This window comes from Gadus chalcogrammus, chromosome 8, assembly GCF_026213295.1.
Source record: "Gadus chalcogrammus isolate NIFS_2021 chromosome 8, NIFS_Gcha_1.0, whole genome shotgun sequence".
NCBI lineage: Eukaryota > Metazoa > Chordata > Actinopteri > Gadiformes > Gadidae > Gadus > Gadus chalcogrammus.
The window spans coordinates 4,849,715-4,872,226 of record NC_079419.1 but is presented as its reverse complement, the minus strand read 5'-3'; the positions used below and the strand labels follow the sequence as shown (position 1 = coordinate 4,872,226).

Genomic DNA, 22,512 nt, shown 5'->3' with positions numbered 1-22,512 from the left:
GTCACCACTCCTCCTCCTACTCCTCACGTCAGTTCAGAACAACAGCTCATTCCAGGTAAGGTCATTACCAGAAGAAGTAGAGGAAAAACACAATCCCCCCCCCCCCCCCCACCAGAAATGAGAGTGACTTGCTGACTGCCTGATTGCATTTGTGTGCGACTGGCTGCTGGTTGTGGGTTTGAACACCGTGAACCCACAGCCGCCTGGCAGAGACGCGTGGTCTTCTCTTACCATACTTTGGTCTTGTCCAATAGCAATGCAAGGATTTCAAGAGTCATATTTTGGTCAAATTATGATATCTAACCAAACTCTACTCTCGGAATGCTGCTTAATCACTGTGCCTCATTGGCTATATCCTAAGCCAATCAGAGTGCTTTTTACGTTCCATAATCATAATCTGCCAATGTGATCTATTTGATTAAAGCATTTTCTTCTTGAAACATACAAGATGAACCTTCACATACGAATTATGCAATTTCCTGAGGAAGGCGTTATTGGACTCATTGTTGAGTTCTCTTAATTTAAGCCAATATTGGTAACCCACATTTAATGGGCTCACATCTTATTTTTCCTCAATGACAACAACGTCCGCTTCTGATTTTGGCCTTCGCTGAAACTCCCTGGTGGCATTTAAGGCTTCAGAATCAGATCCATCAATAAATGACAACCATTGTGTCTTTCAATTACTGCGGGATGCAGACACAACAACCCAGCGCTGGCCAGATCTGAATATCCATGACAACGAGGGACTCGTGTCACACTTTGGAAGGACTGTCTGAATGTCAAATCCGGACTTGCCAAGTAAAGTGTGTCCATGCTGTGATAGCCAAGTACCTTGACAAAATGGATGCAGACACTTTGTGGCAAACACACTCGAATTCAGAGACGTGACACTGGAGAGGCCTGCATCTCTAGTGAAGCAATTATTTTATATCCTCGGGTTCGGAGTGGTAATGAGCCCCTGGGGAGACCGGCGCGATGGAGGTATGTGCCTTTAAGAGAATTAAAAGTCAGGAGAGATTAAAGATTCAGTAGTCATGTTCTTTTTGGTATGATTACATTCGAATTTGGCAAAATCTGCAATTCAGTGAGCAATATATTTTGTGTGCTGTCTGAGAAAGACAAATGAGCTGCGCACATCCTGTCTCCCTGTGATCACATTTCTATTTTAAATCTCTGTCTCTTTTAAACTCCATCAGGTGGATAGTTTCTTACTATCTACCAATCAGAAGAACACATAGCCGCACATCAATATTTATTCACAGAAGGGCAGGAATATGGTATCGGCTTCATGGAAGTAGAAGGGAAAACGTTTTTGATCAAACCCAAACAATGATGATAAGATAAGATAATGCTAGGGCAAAGACAAAAGGCAATGTGGGAGTGGATTACCAAATATCACCACAAAATGTAGGATGTTATTGCTGTGATAAAGTAGTAGAATGTTATTGCTTTATAAACTAAGCTGGGTGTTATTGATGTCACACACGTAGTAAGATGTTATTGCTTTGAATCAAAATTGATAAAAGCTCACATTTATTCTCTCAGAAAAGGTAATCTAGTTTTGCCTGCTGTTGGTTTACAAGTAGCAGTACACTGTATGGTATGCTAATAATTCCACCCAGTTAATAACTCGGTTCAATTCTTGTGCACTTACTCAATAACTTGTGGCGTACGGTATTTTCTTTCCTCCCTCCTAAAAGATGTGTATACATTTCCTGAGGTGTAAACATCATGGTATTAGAAACAAGCCAGTGTTGACTTGAGCAGCTTTATTCCCTGCTTTGTGCTATGTTGTTTGGGTCGGTCCTATAGTTACTCACTCTGCAGGTGTGGGGGAGGCGGAGCCGCGGAGGTGTTGGAGCGGACGCAGTGTGGACCTGGAGTTTGGCCCCTTCTGCATCATTCTACACCCCCCCCTATATATGTTTTGTAATGCAGTACCTCTTATGCATGCCAATGCGCTTGCTCGCTTATCGTCCCAAAACCAAGTCATTTATGGAGAGTGCAGTGTTTGTCTTTACAAACAGTGGGTCTGTTCAGTCGTTTGACAGTGTTTCAGGAATGATGATCAGAATAAATGAAATTGAACCAAAAGGTTAACACCGGACATGTAAAGTAACAAAGCTGAGCGAGGCTGGTATCAAAGTGGTGCAGAACCTCATCGCTCAGGACCGGGATAATGAAGCACAGGCCAGGGGTGCATGGAAATCTGTCTGCCGGATTCACATTAAAGTATGTAGAGTTGCATTAATTCATGCATGTGCTGGCGATGAGGCAGCAGTCTCCTCTCTACGAGATATCAATCAAGATAAAATTGATTTTGTGAAGTAATATTTGGCTTAGGTATAGAATAAAAAGGCAACCACTTCAACTGCTGATGTGGATTAAGTGGCTGTCTTTTCTGCTATACAGCTGTAGGCCTATAGCTGCACAATTACTCACACTCAGCAACACTCATACTCACTTATTTAACATCATCTCCCCGGAACGAGAGGAATGAACTTCTTCGACGGCAATCCTAACAAGCTGCAAAATGAATTTTTTAATGTTAGTGGACATTTCTCCAGGCTCATCTCATTGTCCATCTCTATGTTGTGACTGTGTTGTTGTCTGCTTTTGAACTCCTTGGCACTAGTGAACACACACAACCAATGACACAAAATCATCAACTTTTTCATCTGAAACACACGATGAAACCTGTTCTATCGCAAACTCATGATACAGTCTTGGTAAGCATTTTCCATATGCTGACAAACGATAAGACAAGATAATATTTTGGGCTTGCGTCTTTGACTTCAAAGCAGGCTTTGAAGCAGTTGAACGGAGTAGATTTTGTACATTTGTGCAGTATTCAAATGTATATGTGTGTCTTAGACATAAATTATGTGATTAACATTTTGAAATAAAGCTATTTTAAGCTATGTTGATTCACTTGTTAATGGACAAAAAGCCGCTAATTTTCAAGTGTTGAAGTCGCTTTCAACACTTGAACAGTGTCGGCTTAACTCAGGAAGTAGAGCAGTAGTCCTGTGTCCGAAAGGTTGCTAGTTCGATCCCCAGAGTGTTGATGTGTCCCTGAGCAAGACACTTAACCCTAACTGCTCCTGACGAGCTGGCTGTCGCCTTGCATGGTTGACTCTGCCGTCGGTGTGTCAATGTGGACACACATTGTCGCTTTGGATAAAAGTGTCTGCTAAAAGCCCTAATAGCAATTGCAATTGCTTTGTGGACAAAAAGCAGCTAATTTTCAAGTGTGGAAGTCGCTTTGTGTGGCATTTCAACTAGCTTGTAGCTTCAAATAACCCGGGCATATCTATAGAAAATGTTGATCAATATTGATTTTGATAAAGTTATCAATAAACTGCTCAACTACAACTGGTATGTTGAAAAACGCTGTCCAGTCCATACCTCTCTCTTCGTTTACAAGAATCTTACTGTGAGACTTTTCAGAGATGGTTGACAAATCCCCCACGTCGTGGCCCCGGCACATCTGTGGTGGGGCAGCCTCTTTGAGCAAGGCACTGCTCGCATTCTCCAATGCTACGACCGCTGCTACTCAGAAAGTGTACGAGACCAAGGTAGAGGGGACCGGCTTGCTTCTTTGCACATTCGCATCTTCAGCAGCCAGCCAAACAATTCAAAGGTATCTCATCTGTCCTAGAGCTAGCCTGTTTCTGGGTTGAATGGTGGTTCATGGAATGTGTCGGCTGTGAGACAACTCCAATCGAACAGACTCTAAATCAATGCAACGCCTGCGATTAAGTCCTATTATTTACATGATCTGGTTGCACAGGCAGACAAAAACAGAATGCTTCTATTAAACTGAACTATCAATGCAATTATCATTTTCAACAATTTTTACGGTATACAGGAGTTATTGTGCAATCATTACACATGTAGATATGATCGTGTCAAAAACATCAGTGATGACTCGGTGATATCTCAGTAAGGATGATACAAGACATGATCATGTGGTCCAGCACTGAACTGCACCTTCCTTATGGATGTATTTACTACATACATGCGGTGCACAGCCGGTCGAACCATGCCTCCGACGGGAATACCATGGCAACAGACCTGACCAAGGCGGCAGGCCTGTCTACTCGCGCACAGGAGAGAAGCGTGCCCATTATAAACCAATGCATCCAGGGTCAGGTCATCCTCATCATCAGAACATTTAATGCAGCCATTTTTCAGCTGAACTTAAAAGGTGTATTAAAGCTTTAAACAGAGACCAAACAGAACAAAGCCATTGGCAAGAAAGCATGCAAAGAGCTAATTAAGACTGCTCGACTGTGTCCTCAAAGAACACAGATTATTCTGTTTCATGCCTCCCGTTATATATTACTGTATATATTTAACATATCATTCTTTAGATTAAAGATCCCTCTAATTGACTAACAACCAACAAAAGATGCGTGAGATAACAGGAATGAACATGCTGCATGTAATGTAATACACGGCCTGTGTTTCTCCAATATTAGCCCATCACACTATTTAAATTAAACCCTGAAGGCACAGAGAATAGAGCAGTAATGTGGGGACAGGAACGATGGTTTCTGTAAGGCCGATGTAGGCAGTGTTACCCGGGGTGAGACCGCGACGTATGCTACGTTGTGACGGTTACTGAGCAGACAAGGTGTTTCTAGTGCAATGCAAAATGTCCATGTTTTTTTTGGATAAAGCGCAGTACATTCACCGTCATCAAACATCTTCCACTGCTTCACTAAATCCAATTCAGGTGTCAACGGGAATTGTTTTTAGGGAAGGATGGTGCCATTGGCCATTTGTTTGACTGAAGATACTATGGGGCTAACGTAGGCAAAACAAAAAGCAGAGTTTATGCTGAAGAGTTTGCAGATTTCTTCTGTGGTGAACTTCTGTAGAAGTTGGCTAATAACAGTGATGCAAGTTAATGGGATGTACTTTAAAACACAGTGAATTCATAATTATGTCTTTTTTGATAAATGTATTGGCCTATAATTGTTAAAGGACATATTAAAGTAGCAAAAAACAACAGAAAAACTGGCTAGAATAATAACAATTATGATCCGATGTTTTATAAATGTTTGCTTGACACTGAAACACTAAAATTCACACACACACCCACAATAGTGGACATAACTATTGTACCAGTGTGTTGACCGATTACAAATTCTGCTTCTCTTAAAAACAAATGGATAACACTTAACCTTTGTGATAAACAGTACGGCAAGCGCAGCAGCAGGACATGAGGGACGGGAACCAACAGCATCGACGCACACAAATGCAAATGGCTTTCACCACCACAGTCACAGTTATGACACAGCGCAATCAGGGCACTGACAGGTAAAATTAGTTCTGCACAACTCGACCTGCGTGATTAGCTATGTGCTGGAATAAAGTCTACGACGCTGGAAAGTGGCGGTCTTTGAAGCTCTGGTAATTAGTCACCGGGCTCCCTCGGCAAAACACACAGGGAATACTGTAGGCTCTGAACATGAGGGGGACACAAATCGATTAACCAGGAGGCGTGTGCGTGTGTGTTCCCATGTTCTGACAATACTTCAATGGAAAACGCAATCATGCGCAAGATAAAAAGTAACAAAGCACTTAAGAACACGATGCTTGTGTCGTTTACATAGGAAAACGTAATATACCATCTGCTCGCTCGTCTTCAACTAGAAAGAAAGTTCAATCATTTCAGGCTACTTCTGAATCAGATCATTACATTTCTTTATAATTAGGACATGATCATTATTCCAAACACGTTTTCCTGCATTATCTCCCAAGGTAAATACTGTGGCAACAAACGAGAAGAACACAAGAAGACGCCATTTTCAATTCATAGGAAGCAGAGAATGCAGCATTTTTATTGTCCCCTTGGTAGGCAGTAGCGGCAGCAGCAGGTTGCAAGTCATTTGAAGACCCACGGGAATAACCGTTATTCCCCTCGAGATTCAGAATTGCTGTTCTACAACGTTTATTTCCAAGAGTTGCCAACTTAAAATCCGTGAGCAACAAGAAGCCACTCAACCGGGACTCATGCAGCCACTGTCATTTAGACGAGAGGATGAAAGCCAATTCACCTCTAAAGCGCTGAAGTTCAGTAGGCCTATGATTGTGCATCCGAACCCCTTCCTCCCGCCCCCTTCCAAACACACGTGTTGAATGAGGTTCTGTTTAGAGAGCGATGCTGGGCCAATAAGCCCTCACATGTTACTATTTCACAAGCCATCATTAACGACTATAAAATGCCAAGGACTGGTGAAAGTCTAGATTACAGTCATTATCAGCAAAGCCAGTTAAATGCGATTTTACATTAACTCGGATAAACGGTATCATCGAAAACGCTGGTATTAAAATGATTTAATCTGGACTCATGTGTCATAATTACAGTGATTATGTGCAAACGTTACATCTCTAAATGTTAATGTGAAGATATTATATCTCTCAATTGAAAAAGAACCCACTCCCAAAATAACCCAAGGTTACTACAAATAAAACGATTATCAAAAAGAACCTTGGAAATTGTATTGGTGTTCTCTTGTGACTTTTAAAGTAAGTCAAAAGTTTATGTTGATCAGCAGAAATGAAAACATGGCAGCACACTGACACAGGACCTCAGCGTTCTGCTGGGGCTGATATCACTAGAAACAGCTTTGCCTAAACGCTGACATGGACCATAAGCTCACCGCTTTGAAAGCGCCGCCATTTTGACAACTTCAAGTCAACTTCAAATGCAGACTCTCAACAGTCTGCAATGCTGTCGTTTCTCCTCTCATTTGAGGTGTCAGAATATATACTTTGTCTGGCAGACAAATCCATTCATTTAATTTCAGAAGAATCATCACCGTTCAGGTGGTGCAAACTAAATTTGACATGCCGTTCAAAAGGTGAAGTTCTGCAGTGACTTTACGTACAACTTATGACATTAGTCTACAAAGACATTGTTGACGCTACGAATAACTGATTGTGTCAAAGAGGAACGTGAGCCGCCTAACAGAAACCAACAAACTGCACAGCGTTTCATGCTAATTGTTTTTCTGTTAACGTTTATCACTCCCATAATTGTTTGTGTTGTCAATCTGCACTTATGCATTCATTGAGACACATTGAAATGACTGGAAATGACTTAAATTGTTTTCTAACATACATTTACCATTTGAACATTTTGTAAGAAAAAAATAGAAATTACATTTTTTACATTCAACTTCTATAGTTAGGAAGGTGAACTGTACCATAATGTCATACAGGCCTTTGTAAACATCAATAAGTATTATTTTGTGAGTAGTAAACATGCATATGTATTTCCATTTATTTTCAATACAAAAAGCTGGGAACTAAAGCAGTCCACGAGTTGATGTCAATGTTCCCAGTCAGCCGTGTAAAACAGCCTGGCCAGATACAGGCACCAACAATCTGTTGGTGGGGTATGGCACACTGTCGTTATCTATCTCCTGAAGAGCACATTTTTGCCCACTGTAGTCCCAATGCATTATGGCGAGTTGAGTGCCTACTTAGTCAATCAAAACACCACCACAGTATAAATATCGGTTCCAATATAATAGCAAAATTGACAGGGCAGTTTTATTTAGGCTACAAAACAGGACTTCACAATCAAGCCGCAAGCAAAACTTCACGCATGCTCTTATTTAGAAATAACTTATCTAAAAGCAGATAATTAAGGATAGCTGGGGATTATTTGAAAGAGGTGTGTAATTTATGCATGCATAATGAGATTATTTAGATCTGAAGTCGCAAATTCAAAATATCAAGATCTGCCTGAAAGCAAGAGGGAATCAAATGCATAAACATAATGATTTCGGAAGATCAAAATTAATTATATAGTATTCATTTTACCTCCTGGTTATGGCATTAAACATATAGTACAAACATACATTTTTATTAAGTACCATGAAACTATATCCAAGCTCTGTTCGGTTTTTCAGTTGAAGTTAATATTGTCTCACCATGTAAACCACGAGGAAGTTCAAAATCTCAATGCAAACGTATAAAATACATTTAAAAAAATTGTGCTTGGATGGAGTCAACCAACACCATCCTCCACCAACTACCTTCTCCACGCATGACTGCTCCTCACTGATAGAAAACTGCAACATACAAAACCCCCATCTAGGAATTAATTCAGAAAAGTCTGAAAAGCTATTTATCAGCGTCAGCAAATTGCTGCATGCACTCGAAATTCCCTGCACTGCACTTTGTGCCACAACTGAGCAGACTCATTCATATGCAACTCAAAGATAATATATATATGGAGATATAGAGTTATAGAGATATATATAGAGATATATATATATATATATATATATATATATATATATATGCATATATATATATATGTATATATATATATATATAAGGAAGGATAGAGCAACACATCTGGTTGGAAAAAGTCTGGAATGTGTTGATCAATAATATTTCCCGCTATTGCATTGCTATTGAGTATAGTTTCTAACAAAACATTGGAATTTCATAGCAGGAATCTGTTGAAGCCAGCTTACAAGAAGCTAGTACCCATTAGAAGCCTTAGCATAGCTACAAAGGCACAGACAGGTGTGTTTGCATCAGGGACAAATAATTGTTGCTATGACCCGCAGTAGATATACTTCAGTTGACTTCCTTTGGTTTGCATTTTGATCGCACACACAAGTCAGCTATGAGTGTAAATAACAATGTCGTTTCCAAATGTTACAATTCACAGTAAAATAAAAAAAAGAACCAAACTATGAATCAAATCAAGAAACTCAGCACGTTGGAGCTTCTCTTAACACAACAGCATCACAAAGCAACAATCATCACACTGACTACAGGATGAATCCAAGCATTGAATATATTTGACCATCACATCAGGGCATTATCCTTCCCAGACTGTTTTGTCTTTAACACATAAACCTCCATGGCTTCCACCCACCCGGCTCACCTTCAGGCCTGGCCATGCACACAGCAGCAGTCAGTGACGACCAGGAGACACTCACCGTGGTGAAGTTACTCGGATGGCAGTCCTCGCCACGGAAGGTGCACTGCAGGAGCATGTCGCTGATGTCGTGCCCCGTGCGGTTGTAGAAGTCGGTCATGTTGAACAGCTTGGGCTTGAAGTTCTGGAAGTTGGCCTTATCCTTGAGGGAGGCCAGCACCTCGGGCTCCGCCAAGTGCGTGTTGGCGATCTGGTAGTTGCTGTTGAGCAGCGACAGCAGCTCGCCGACGTGGTAGAGGTCGTTCTTGGTGATCTGCGAGAAGCGAAACTCGTTGAGGTTGCAGAAGGTGACGGCGGGGAAGGTGAGGTTGGGCGCCGCCACCTCGTCCAGCTTGGTGATGTGGGGGTACTCAAAGTAGTACGTCACGCGGTCCATGCACACCAGTAGCAGCAGGCTCAACGAGCCCAGGAAGGAGAGCGTCCAGAGGAACCGGCGGAACGTCATGTGCCCGTAGGCGAAGATGTGGCTCATGCCATGGAGGGTGGAGATGTTTGCGAAGGCTTGCAGGTTGGAGGGCTTGGTGCTCTCGATGCTCTCCTCGGAGTCCCCCTTCATGGTGGCGGCAGTTAAGGGGACGACTCCTGATCACAAATCAACAACCACAACTTCGGCTCGGACCCCCTTTGCTTAGCAACAGCACGTCTCCCAAGAAGTGTCACTCGCTGGAAGGAGCAGATGTCTCCAAGGTGCCGTCAATCTCTGTCATCATTTTCCCTTTATCACAATTCACCTTCCAGAGATTGTTCCTGTGGTCCCATGCTCTCCCCCCTTCTCCTCCTCCTCCTCCTCCTCCTCCTCCTGCTCCTTCGTCCTCTCTACCATTCAGCCTCCCCTCCTATTATCTCTGGTGCTCTCCTCGTCGCTCCGCACTCCGCTGTCCTTTGTAGCAGAACCAAACACAATGACAGGCTCCACAAACGACACACCCACTCCCGGCCAAAGCCCACTGCCTTCTGAGTCCTCGGTGGCGTAAAAAAGGGACAAAGGCACAACCAACAGGAGCAGAAAAAGGAAGGAAAAGCGGAGACGTGGCGCGGGAGAGAATCAGGGAAAAAGCCGGGGAATGCGATGAAAAGGGCTAGCGTCTGGAGAAAGGGAGAGAGAGAGGGACTGAGCCACGGCCGTCAATGGGACCCGTCCTCCTCTGGTCGCCGCGACGACTCTACATCGCCGGTACAATAGGACGCAGTGGATTTGTGAATGGAGGTAATAACAGGGAGAAACGGCTCACTGGTCGCTGGTTGCTGCCACCTTCTCCTCCTCCTCCTCCTCCTCCCGTTCTCGCCGGCTCCTCTCCCGTCTTCCAGAATGGGAATGAAAAGGGTGGTGGTCTGGGGCGGTGGGGGGTTGGAAGGGGAGGGGGGGGTCAGAGACCTCCGACCAGCTGTCCACTGTTGTTTGGGGGGGGGGGGGGGGGGCAGGGGGTCTCACACAGCTTCAGCCAGAATCTCCAACCACTTCCTCGTTAGCGGCGATCAGCAATTAACACGCCCGAGCACCTCTTGTTGAGTTAGGGCTACCTCCAGCCCGCAGGAAACCCAGGCTGCCTGGGAGCTGTCCAGCGTGATGTCTCTCCTCTACAAGTACAGAATCACACTCTGCCGTCTGGAGCTGTGCCCCTCTCCCTCGCAAGCTCGCGCTCTCTCTCTCTCTCTCTCTCTCTCTCTCTCTCTCTCTCTCTCTCTCTCTCTCTCTCTCTCTCTCTCTCTCTCTCTCTCCTCTCTCTCCTCTCTCTCTCCTCTCTCTCTCTCTCTCTCTCTCTCTCTCTCTCTCTCTCTCTCTCTCCCTCCCTCCCTCCCTCTCTCCCTCTCCCCTCTTTAGTAGTCAGGAACCATCCCACTGCTGAGCGGTTCCTTCGCAGTGTGGCTGGGCTCACCGTGGAAGTCACTCAATCTGAACACAGCGCCTTTCATTGAGTTAGCATTCTCTAAGACCCTCCAACACCGTGTTCGATCGATGAGATCTGCGATACCGCGGGAGAACACCGATGCCACAGGTTGTGCTCTAAATTAGAACAAAGGAACAATTACATGATGTGCTTTTTAAACCAAAGTATTGTAAAAAAATAAATAAAGGAATAAATATAATACAAATGTGTGTCAAGTGTAGGCATGTATGGGTGAATCTATTTACGTTGTATAATCATAATTAAGTCATAATAAAAACACTAGCAAAAACAATGGGGATGATTATTAAATTCTTGGTGTATTTGGGTAGTGAACATATTAATTAATACCTGCATGTTCGCCGTAGAGTAATACCCAAAGCGTGCTGCTTCCCTGGCTCCGGCTCCACGGTTGTCAGTAGAGAAACGCTGTGTTTCATGCTTGACCAACCGAGCGCTTGTTGTTTTTATTGGGGTTAAAAGTTCACCACATGACGCCAAGCTAACCCTTTCATTTCTCTGATTCGCAAAGAGAGAGAACATCCCTCATTGGCTACCTCCGGGAGACTGCATTAGCATAACAATAGGTGAATTTCCAAGGATATGACCGCAACCCTGGAGGATTAAATCAATATTTTGCCCTGGTTACCAAGTGCACAGCATAGCAACCATTACCCACCACCAACAGTACAGTCTATCACGATTGAGACGAAACTCAAAATACTGGCTCATCCTTCAAGTTCTCAGAGAAAGCCATGTCGAACACAGAATGTCGCTGCAGAAATCCAATTGGAAAAACCTTTGCAGAGGAGAATGGGACCGCAATGGCTGGAGCAATATTCGGTTGTGATTTTAGATCTGTGTGTCACAATGTCTTCGGCCAATGAAGATTCTGGAGACTTTTTTGTAAATGTACATTTTGTAAATGTTCAAATGTAAATTCCACAACTCGCACTAACAAAACACTAAAAAAAACACTAAACACTAAAAAAAAAGAAAAGAAACAATGACTTTCTGTTGTCTTTCACTAACCTCACTCATTGCAAAACACACATTTATCCAGGTTTCAGTAAGAACTTCATTACCATCCAGAGACTTATTTAACACAGCTTTTCAGTCCTATCAGTCAGTCCGAGTGCCGATAAACCTGCCACGGTCACAAAACAGTGATGGAAGACGTTTGGGAGGTTCACACAACGCAATATGTGAGACCGTGGCAGAAGGTTGTATATCGCTTCATAACGCTTTATTTGTATTTCTACAAATAGTCACTTCAAGTTCAAGTAATTGTATTTGTCAAATGCACAACATAACAGGCAAAGCAGTCAGAGCTGACAATGATTGTTTTTGTATCGCAAGCTAAAGAGGTTGAATAAGAAGTCTATTGCTTAAAAATGGCAGTTGAGGGATGGATTAGGCAGTGGTAGCATAGCTGCTACTTTATTTACGATAAACAGAACTGGTGCGGGCGAGCGTGCAGAACCACAGCCCTGCTGCTGGAGACTGAGGGGAATAGCGAGGGGAATAGCGTTGCTAAAAAGGGACCAGGAGCCAAGCGTGTAGACAGACCCCGTGTTTGTACGTCGTTATCAAAGTACACAGCTGGCAACAGAGGTTAGCGCCGAGCTGTTTGGAAGGGCCCTTTCATCTGCTCTGCATGAAGGGAAAAAGCCCAAACTGTCAGTTTACCAGAGTGACAGGAACACGAAGGCCTACCTTAAGGCCGGGCAGACATTGGATGTTCACCGCGTGAAGACAGAGCGAGAGTATGTTTAGATTGAATGCCACACATGCAAACACACACATCTTGATATCTAGCGTTAGGGGATAATAAATAAAGTCGTCCTGCTTTCTGCATACATTTGCATCTGTAATTATGCCCCGATGTTCACAAACAGAACGTCAATAGTTTTAACGTTCACACGCGGTGTAATTATTTGCATGCCGTGGATGTTGCTTTTGCAAAATCTATTAGCCTTTGGAAACATAACTGAGGGTACACAAGCCGGCATGCCTGTTGTAGCAAAATGGAGGTTGGAAGTGCTAGGCTCCTCAACCGTAATTGGCTTTCAAGTGGATGGTAGAATGTGCCGCATAATGCAGTGAATATTAATAAGGAGGAGGTGGTGGAAGAGCTATTTGAGACGCTCCATGCTTCCTTTCTACACTAGTTCCCTGTCTTTATTGTATTTGTAATGTGACTTTAACCAGTGGCTCTGAATATACAATCGGGCAGCTGGGTTCAGTCGATGCATTAATTAATTTATTACAGAGAATAACCTGGACAATGTATGCTTTTGAACCTGGACTATTAGTGGAATAAAGCGGGTTGCTCTGATGCTAGTATGTACATTACCTTTTAGCATATAAAAGGCCATTTTATCTATAGATTCCTTTGGAAAAAGAACATTACTAGTGAATTACTAGTGTTCTGGACATACATATCCCAGTAGTCCTGGTACTGGTCGACACTACGCTCGCGTTGTGGATTAATCCGGCTAATTCTTAGAGAAAGCCCCACAACCTTTCACTCTGGCTATACATCATTCCTTAACTGTCTCATCTTGACAAGTGTGCTGATGGATCTGAACTGTTTAACGAAACAGGTCTCCTTTACATATTAATTATTGTGATTAGAACCGCCGCAAGCGCACATTGTATCAACCATTGTATGAATCACCTGCCATGTCTCGATTTAACTTTCATTTGATTTGAATATTTAACATTCCACGTCATCCTGTTAAAAAGGAAAATCCATGGTGATATCTTTTCAATCTGCCCAGGTCTGTTAAGTGCTAACCGTGTGTTCATTTTATTCCATATTTAAAATTATTATATTTCATTTCTCATCCTTTTGTTTGATGACATTTGTTGCAGGGTAAGGTTATGTGTTTATTTCATTAATTCCTTTCTTTATATGAAGTTTAAAATGGTGGCGCTATGGGTAGTATGCAAATGTAATCAGTTACCAAGAAATAAGGCATATGGGAACAGTGAAGTCTTTTCAACCTTAAATACTTCAGATTCAGACTTGGAACACAGGAGAAGAAGGTGTCCACAAACTGTATTTATGTTGTCATAGTGACCGAAATCTGAAATCCCATTTCAAGAGCACACAGTCATCACAATATAGGCAACACAATGCTATGAAACAGTAGATTGTACTAAACTATTGAAAAAGGCAAGACTCATCCATTCTCTCAATGAAACCCCTGTGAACCCCAATGAAACCCCTTCAATAAGGAAATCATCGAAACGAAGGGGAGAAGTGTGTTCAGAGTGCATGGAGACCCATCAGGTGTGAACCTTACCTGCTGGCTGATAACACCATGAGGGCCCGCCCCTCACCACACCTGTCCTGTAATCTGTAAACGTAAACACACATTATAATTGGTCCTTAACAATGGAATGGAACCACAAGGGTTTGGGATTCAGAGCAAAACAACACTACCACCCTTAGTTTACTTTATTACCAAGCTCTGCCTAGATTTACATTCACTTTTACATTAAGCAGACGCTTTTATCCAAAGCGACTTACAATGAGTACATTTGTCATAACAATAATATATCGCTGTTGGTACAGTAAAGATGTTCATAGAACAAAGTGCCAAGTACTAACGATTGTTAGGTTAACACATTCCCTGACCCTGAGATAATAGAATTGATGAAACGTTACCTTGATAGTGGCATAAAATGTGAGCATGCACTTATCTTAATATTTGTTCCAATCAAAAGAATAACAACTGAGGGGGAAGATTCTGCCTTGGACGCAAGGGGGAGGAGTCTACAGATGTGTGCTATACAGCTCAGAGCATGCAGGTAACAAATCGGTTCAGTGGGCCTTGGATGCGTCTTTGTGGAACGAATTGTTCAGCTTGATGTGATGATGAGGAGGAGGGTGCGATCAAACTAGAGAGACTAGCACAAAGCATGTCGACCGTACAGCCATGATTACTCCGACACACTTTAAATTGGATCAAAAGTGCCCAAGAAATGTAATAATGTTGTCCTGTTTTTGGTAATCAGTTTATTATAATTAATAGCAGAATTCACTAGAACGATATGTGGATGTTTAACTCCAAATTACGCAGGTTTTTTTTTGAGGACAATGAACGTGGATGAATAAATGTGAACTCCAATATCCTCCGAAAGGGACGATATTGGACATAAAAGGCTGTACAATGACTAGACTAAGATCCGTCAACTTCTGCAATGGCAGATTGCTGCTCATCTATTAAACAGATAAGATCCCTCCATCTGCCAGCAAGGACAGACACACTCATTAGTCTAGCAACAGCATTGGTTGCATGGATTTGTATCCAAGATAATGTGTTAAAAATGCTATGGGGTTGAGGGGCAGGGTTTAAAAAATGTCGGGGTCAGACACAACATACCAGTCTCTGGGGAATTAAGTAGGAGGTCATGATCCCAAAAATATCCATGTATTCAAAGTGTCCCAGAGAGCAACGATTTGTAACATTGGATGTATATAAGTACGAGTGTATACGTAGGATATATAACACAGTGTTGTTCAGAGTGTATGATCTTAACAGATTATAATGTGCACGTTGGTCGCTGCGGATATGGTTGGCTGTGTTGGCAATAACTGGTACAAGCAAGACACCTAGTGGACGTTACTCTGCATTGTATTATATGTATTTCTATTATGCATCACAATAGCCCCAGAGTGAATCCCATCGCTTCAAGCTTCACTGCGTCTCCTCTCCACGCGTACTCGCAGCCAACACATGTGTCAGATGAAGGGCTGATTATTAAACCTCATTAATCGATATTAAACAGGTGCGTCTTCAGGAAAAAACGGACTATCCTCCAAAACGGCACTGCAAGTCGAATAAACGCTCAGACGATTCGCATTCTTATGAGGCCACAATAATGGCTAACGATGTACAAAAGAAGAAGAAGAAGGTGAAGGTCGTCGGAGGAGGAGCAGGAGGGGAGAAGAAAGCAAAGAAAAGGGGCAAGAGGAGAGAGACTTACGCGATGTACATCTACAAAGTTTTGAAGCAGGTGGGTGGTGACGTCGTCAGACACGTGTGTCTGACAAAAAGATGTTGCTAAACTATTTTTCTCTCCTTCTTTCAGGTCCACCCCGACACTGGCATCTCGAGCAAAGCCATGAGCATCATGAACTCCTTCGTGAACGACCTCTTCGAGCGCATCGCCACGGAGGCGTCGCGCCTGGCGCAGTACAACCAGCGCTCAACCATCACCAGCCGGGAGGTGCAGACCGCCGTGAGGCTGCTGCTGCCCGGGGAGCTGGCAAAGCACGCCGTGTCCGAGGGGACCAAGGCGGTCACTAAATACACCAGCTCCAAATGAAACGCGCGGACTTTATTTTACATATTTTGATATGTAGCCTCCTAAAAGAAGGGAACGTTAACCGGATTTTTGTATTTTGGTTTAATTGTTTTGTTGGAATAAATTAATGCACATTCATGTGTTGCTTTTGGTTGATTCCGAGTCTACCGGAGTTCCATCTACGATCTACCGCCTCTAGGTGGAGGTGTAGGCTGCTATTTTAGTTGACTATCATGGTGTCTGGATTTATGGAAACATTTAGCCATTGTTTTGGAAATCGTTTTAACCGTTGACTTACTGAGAGATCAGCATTATGAAAGTGCTTTCCTTATCAAGAAGACCTTTATGTTAGATAAGAAGTTTCCAGAGATTGTCAAGCCTATAGTGATCTGAAATAAATGAAACAACTATATTTTGATTCCCGATTCAGTAGCCTACCATGTATGGTATTCTTACTCTTAACAAAATTGATAAATCAAGGTACATTTACTTTCAATTGTATCTATATCTTGCATTTTATTCTTGTAGATGGCCTATTGATAGTCTAGTTCTTTGAAACCAAATTAAACATCTGCGCTCAGTGCCAACCCCTCTCACAGCCCAACCACACACACACATACACACGCACACACACAACCTCTTGCAGGCAGACTCAGAATCTTGAGCCCATTTATTAGGGAACAGGTGTTATCGGGATTCCATCACTGCATTCCCAGAATCCTGCATTGTGAAAGTCTTCCCTTTTTTTTTAAAATGTACAATGGCATTTTATTCTACACACAAAACAACCATAGTATTTTTCAGGAGTCCACGACCACCCTGCCCGTTTTGACACACAAAAGTAATTTGACACTTCTGGGATGAGCCAATGATTCATCTGTTTGGAAGGTTTTGTTGGAGACAAACAAAGAATCTTCAGGCAACAGATGTGACAGCTGTGACTGCTCTCTCTCTCCTTCGTCTGCTGGGTCCTCTGTGTTTGCCTACCTGCTACAGGTAGCCAGTGGGCGGGGCTGAGAGGCTTGTCAGCTGATGAGGTGCACCTGTGCAGGTCTGCCACGCAGGCTTTAGCCAGTCCCTCTCTCTTTCCACAGAGGCAGGTGGGCTTGGGTTCTGTTTAGGGTGGTTCCTTAAGGTTTTGGACCTTTGGATTGGTTCCATGTTTTGTTTTATGTTAACACTATTCAACATCCCCACAGCACACTTTCCACTGCCCATATACATAGGCTAGTCGAAAGAATTGTGTGTTTGGTCAGTAGTTCAGTTGGTTGGTCACATATGTTGGTTTGCTGTTCAGGTTTGGTTTGTTGCATTTTGTTGCAACAACCCTGACCCTATTTCCAACATGGTAAAGATGGTTTGTTGTTCCCAGTATTTGTTTTGTATGTCTGGGTAAGTTTCCTCCGTTCTGGCTCGGTCGGTCCTTGTGATTTTGGTACTGGTTTTCTGTCCAAACCATATAATCGCACATTTTCTAATCTTCCATACGCTACACTAATCCCTTTACAGATTTCATGATACTTACTTTATTCTAATAAATAACTTTATCCCTTATCATGTGTGGATCCCGATCTTTGCTCTGACCCGAGCCTCGTCTTAATGCAGCCAAGGAGATGGATATCAACACAATGGGAGAGTATTATCAATAATTATTTGATGATTGTGTTGTACAATAAAACACAGTAAAGATTCAATATGAATGGCAAAATAAAGAATAAGAATAAAATGTGTTGGGCAAATTATAGAGAAGCTGAGATTATAGATTTCATATCAAAAGGTGAAGGGCTGAAAAAATTTAAGAAATATATTTAAGAAATATAGGCCTACTCAAAGCCCAAATCATTGATATCATAACCTATCTAATATTAAAGAAATTTGAATTTGAATGTTAACAATTCCATCTGGTGTTAAATCCTCGTTCTCGTTTTGAACGTCTCACTCATGGCCGATCACAGTGTGTTCTTTCTGATTAGCTCTTATTGAGATCACCTGTCACGCACCCCTTTATTAAAGGTGAACACAATGGGTTTGGTTTACTTTGCATCGGCCTGTGTCAATCGAGGTTGAGTTCAGGGAGTGTTGAAAGTTTTCGATCTAGATTGCAGATCACTATTGTCACTTTATACAAACTGGAAGCATGCGTTGTTGCGTGTTTGTTTTTGTGGGCATTTGACTGAGCAGCCCAGACCAATATTGCTACCAGCATGGCACTTCGAAACAGACCACCGCAGTGAGTAAAAGTAATTTTCCTTTATTAAATGTTGACGTTTTTGGGCTGTCTCCTCGGACGCAAGCCATCAGTAACCCTGCTCTTTGCACCTTGACATGCATGTTGCCGCTGTTTGTTAACCTAGCTTTGCTGATTTGTATCTTGTGATGTGTGTGTGTTTTTCTTAACAGGTGTTGACTGACTGACTGACAAGATCTATGGGGGGGCCCCCTTTGGGCCCCCCCATACCAACTTAGTCTTCAAATAATTGCCATGGGACTCCAGTGTCTTCAAAACGTCCTCGGAATACATGTGTATGAATGGTCCACCGAAGGGTTGATCTGGAAGCCACCACGGTCCAAGCAGTAATCTGCTGCGTGGGCCGTAGTGGCTTCCAGAGCCATCTTTCGGTCTTGGTCAGGATTTGTTACAGTTGCCCTTCAATGTAGCAGGCTAAGGGGTTTCTGAAGAAGCCTGCTTTACGTAGCATTGGAGTACAAATATTGTGCAAAATGCTCATGTTATTGCACTAGCACTAGTAACCTGTAGATTAGCTTAGTTTAACGTCATTCCGTGCTGTCTGTGAAATGTGTGGCCTACTTTAAGTCCACAAGGCCCTCTGGTAAACCACGTTGGAACACCCCTGGACAAGGTGATTAGTCACTGGGTGTGTGCTAAAGTTTTGTTCCATTTTTCACTAGTTGGTTAAGGTTTGGTAGAATTGTTTGGATGCTAGCGACGTGATGGCGTATTTACAAGAGCCTACCATGGCCAGGCTACAGTTGCGACGGCCACGGCCAGATGGCCTAGTGTGAGTGCAACCTTGATTGCATTTGTATACTGTTTACCATTGGATGTTTATGCAATTTGGCGTAATTCATCCGCAGTAAAGCTGCATTTGACTATTCCAGGGTCGTTTTGTGCAGGCTTTCAATTGACCATGTTGACTAGTTTGTGGGAAGTTTTTTTTTTTTTTTTTTTTTTTTTTACCTTTGCTTACAATCCAACGGTTGTGACCACTTATGCAACTGGGCTGTGAACCTTGCAATTCTAGTTGCATATTTGTACACGCAAGCTTGTCCATTTCTATCGCCATCACTAACCCTAGCTTCAGCATTTCCTTGTAGGCCATTAGCTGACTTGTGTATTGGAGCGATGATTTGGGTATTTTAAGATGCTTGAAAACCTAAAATAAAGCAAAATTCGTGTCGGGTGTGCAAGAGCCAATTTGTTGGCTTGCAGTAGTCGAGGAGTTGCCGTAGGTCGTAAGCCATCTGGAGGTTGTGGCAATGGAGGCTTGTGGTAGATCTGCCATCCAAGAAAGGTTAATTCTTCTGAAGCATGATTAATAGTTTAGTAAATTGAATCTATTCATATAGAACTATAAAATCCAAGACTGCAGCCAGTAACTTGGATCGCAATATGTGGAAAGTATTAGTCTTCATTTGTAACAACAGAATAATTAACCTGACTAACTGGGTTTCTTCCATTTTCTAACTAGGGGGACTTGACTGGTGAGTCTACTGGATTAATCAGTAGCGGTACTTTGCCCAACAGATTTGATGGCATGACTACAGGGTGACAAAGACAATTATTCCCTGCCTATCAAAAGACTTCTAAAACATATGTGCTAGAACAGTTCCTATACTTTTTGTATAATTTGGTCATGCTGCAAATTTACTTTTTGTAGTTGCTCCATATTTAGTTCTTTGACAGCCTCACCTGCTAGAAAAGTCTATTCAAATCGGCTAAATATAATGAACTAAATTAATAGCCATGAAATGTTGTCACTCATACTAATGGCAAATACCCTCTTTCAGTTGGTGGTTCAACACTGATGTCTCTCTAGGCTTGAGGGAGAGCTCACAAGTAAATTACACGAATGTCCTGGAGCAATTGGGAATACACTTTTATTTAGTCTACCTGACCAGGGACATCTTTGAACTATAGGTCACCTAACCCAAACTTTTCACTCTTGTTGGGTTGTCCTTTTCTCTTGTTTTAACCCGAAAGGGCTGAAATATCAACATTTCAGGTATTCTGTTTGGATAATGTGCAAAACTTGTGGCTTCACTAATAAAAAAAATTAACAAATGTATTTTTCTTAATGTGGTTAAACTATTTAAAGATTTGTATGCAAAATATTTCTGCGCAATTTATGGTCAATGAAACTCTGAAATTTTTTAATTTGATAAAACACAACTATGGGTTAAAGGTATTTGCTTCGGGCATCTTTTGATATTTTTAGAATCTAGCTCCATTGCCGTTAGAAATGGTGTCTCCCAGTACTGCAAAGTGCTTCCACAAGTTTAAAAAAGAATGGGCAGAAAAGGAACTGCCAACTAAATCTATTTAACATGGGTAGAAGGTTTCCATGGAAGCTCTTGGCTGCTGGTTCCCAACACGGCTCCACTGTTAGCCTGTGACCTTGCGTTTAACTTTTTTTGACTTTTGGTGACTTTCACAAAAGAGAAATGAACTGGTTAATACAATAAACAAGACATGTCATGGTACCATTTTGAACTGTTTGGGGATATTGCATTAAATCCATATGCTTGAAACTTTTCAATAATGCATATCAACGAAACAATGGAATGAAATAAATAGTTCAAGCAATTTGTGGGACTTGGCTGCTTTTACATTACTCATTTTGGGGGTTATTTCAGTCTCTCCAACCTGCAGGTCGTGCGAAGAATCAAGTGAATGGGAATATTCTATAAATGTCTTTATCATCTTTCGTCTCAACACTTCTGCTGCAGCCGCTGTTGAAGCGCATGAGTCCTTTGAGACCCCCTTTGATAAAAGGGGTTCTCAAATGTTGACCCTCAGTCACCTATTGCATCACTTACTTTAGGGCTTCGGCCTCCTAATTGATCATAGTATAATTGAATGCCCTCTTTCATATATATGATACCTCCACCACTGGGACGTGGCAACAATTCTCCAAATCCATATGGGGGGGATGCTTGTGGACAGTAGGGGTGTATACTCGACATAAATAGGAAGCAAACTCATCTCACAAATGAGTAATGACATCTCACAAATATTTATTTGATAAATTGTTTCAATTTATAACAATCCAAAATCCAATGGCAAAACCCGTTGGCTTTTTGTCGAGGGAATCCAGGGCGACGCTCACTTCCGGGTTGGCCAACATACGTCATCCCTCCACCACTCTACTGTAAAAACACATGTTCAAGTTGAATGAGAATAATAATAATAATAATTCTGCCATAGTATTTATTTAAGGGGGGGGGGGATACAAGTCTTTTGGCCATTCGTAGTGTTGATCAGCAGAGAAATAATTTGTCCGCAAAGACGGTGACGTCGCTTAGCAACGGTAGACGCTGGGGTAGACAAGTCACCGGACTACTACCCATGCAAGTGAACGGAGCGTTCCACGGCATTGAGAAGACCCGTGTAATAAAGGCCTATAATATTTCTGTTCATGGCATAGATTTCTCCTCAGATTAGGCCAATAAACCAATGGTAAAATAAAAATAAAAACGCTCGATCAAAGGGCCGGCCCGAGTATAGTGGTGGGAAATATCGGCCCGACCCGGCCCGCGTCGGGCTCGGGCTCGGGCTCGGGCTCGGGCAGAGAATCTAAACACTGACTGGAACTACTTAGCAGGTGTTAAGTAGGTGGTTTTGGCATAAACATAACTAGGGTGCACTGTACTATCTGCGCACACCCTTTCTGAAGCCTCTCTCTCGCTCTCTCTCTGTCCCTCCCTCTGTCTCTTTCTCTCTCTCGTACCGTTTTGTGGAGCACGTTAATTGTCTTAGAACACTCCCATTCAGAATGCATTGGTTTACATTTCGTTCTGTGTAACACGCAAAAAGTCGGACTATCGTTCTCTGGAACACGCTTCAATAGATTAACGTTCGTGCGCAGGAGCACGCAATCGCGTGATACCGGGTTGCACAGCCAGACATGGACTGGTAGGTCCATCAGGTCAGTTAGTGTGATACATATGAGGTGTAGCATGCCTTGCTGTGTGAGTAAAATAACTATAACTTACATATTTATACAAAACCAAACACATCACAGGTAAAGACACAGGTTAATAGTGACTTGACTGATTCACCAAATCCTCTGTAAACACTAGGCAGTG

General features: G+C 42.5%; 2 protein-coding genes across 2 annotated transcripts in view; one reads left to right on the top strand and one right to left on the bottom strand.

Moving 5' to 3' along the window:
• asic1c (acid-sensing (proton-gated) ion channel 1c) overlaps positions 1–9,759 on the bottom strand; it is a 64,120-nt gene extending 54,361 nt beyond the window's left edge. The window contains exon 1 of the mRNA XM_056595927.1: positions 8,982–9,759. Coding sequence (XP_056451902.1) covers positions 8,982–9,536 — 555 coding nt within the window. The 5' untranslated portion in view covers positions 9,537–9,759. The remainder of the gene's footprint in view (positions 1–8,981) is intronic.
• A 5,898-nt stretch (positions 9,760–15,657) lies between these two features.
• Positions 15,658–16,606, top strand: LOC130387007 (late histone H2B.L4-like). The gene is made up of 2 exons (XM_056595929.1): positions 15,658–15,894; positions 15,970–16,606. The coding sequence occupies exons 1-2, from the start codon at positions 15,760–15,762 to the stop codon at positions 16,204–16,206; spliced, it is 372 nt and encodes a 123-aa protein (XP_056451904.1). The 5' UTR covers positions 15,658–15,759; the 3' UTR covers positions 16,207–16,606.
• The last annotated feature ends 5,906 nt before the right edge of the window (positions 16,607–22,512 follow it).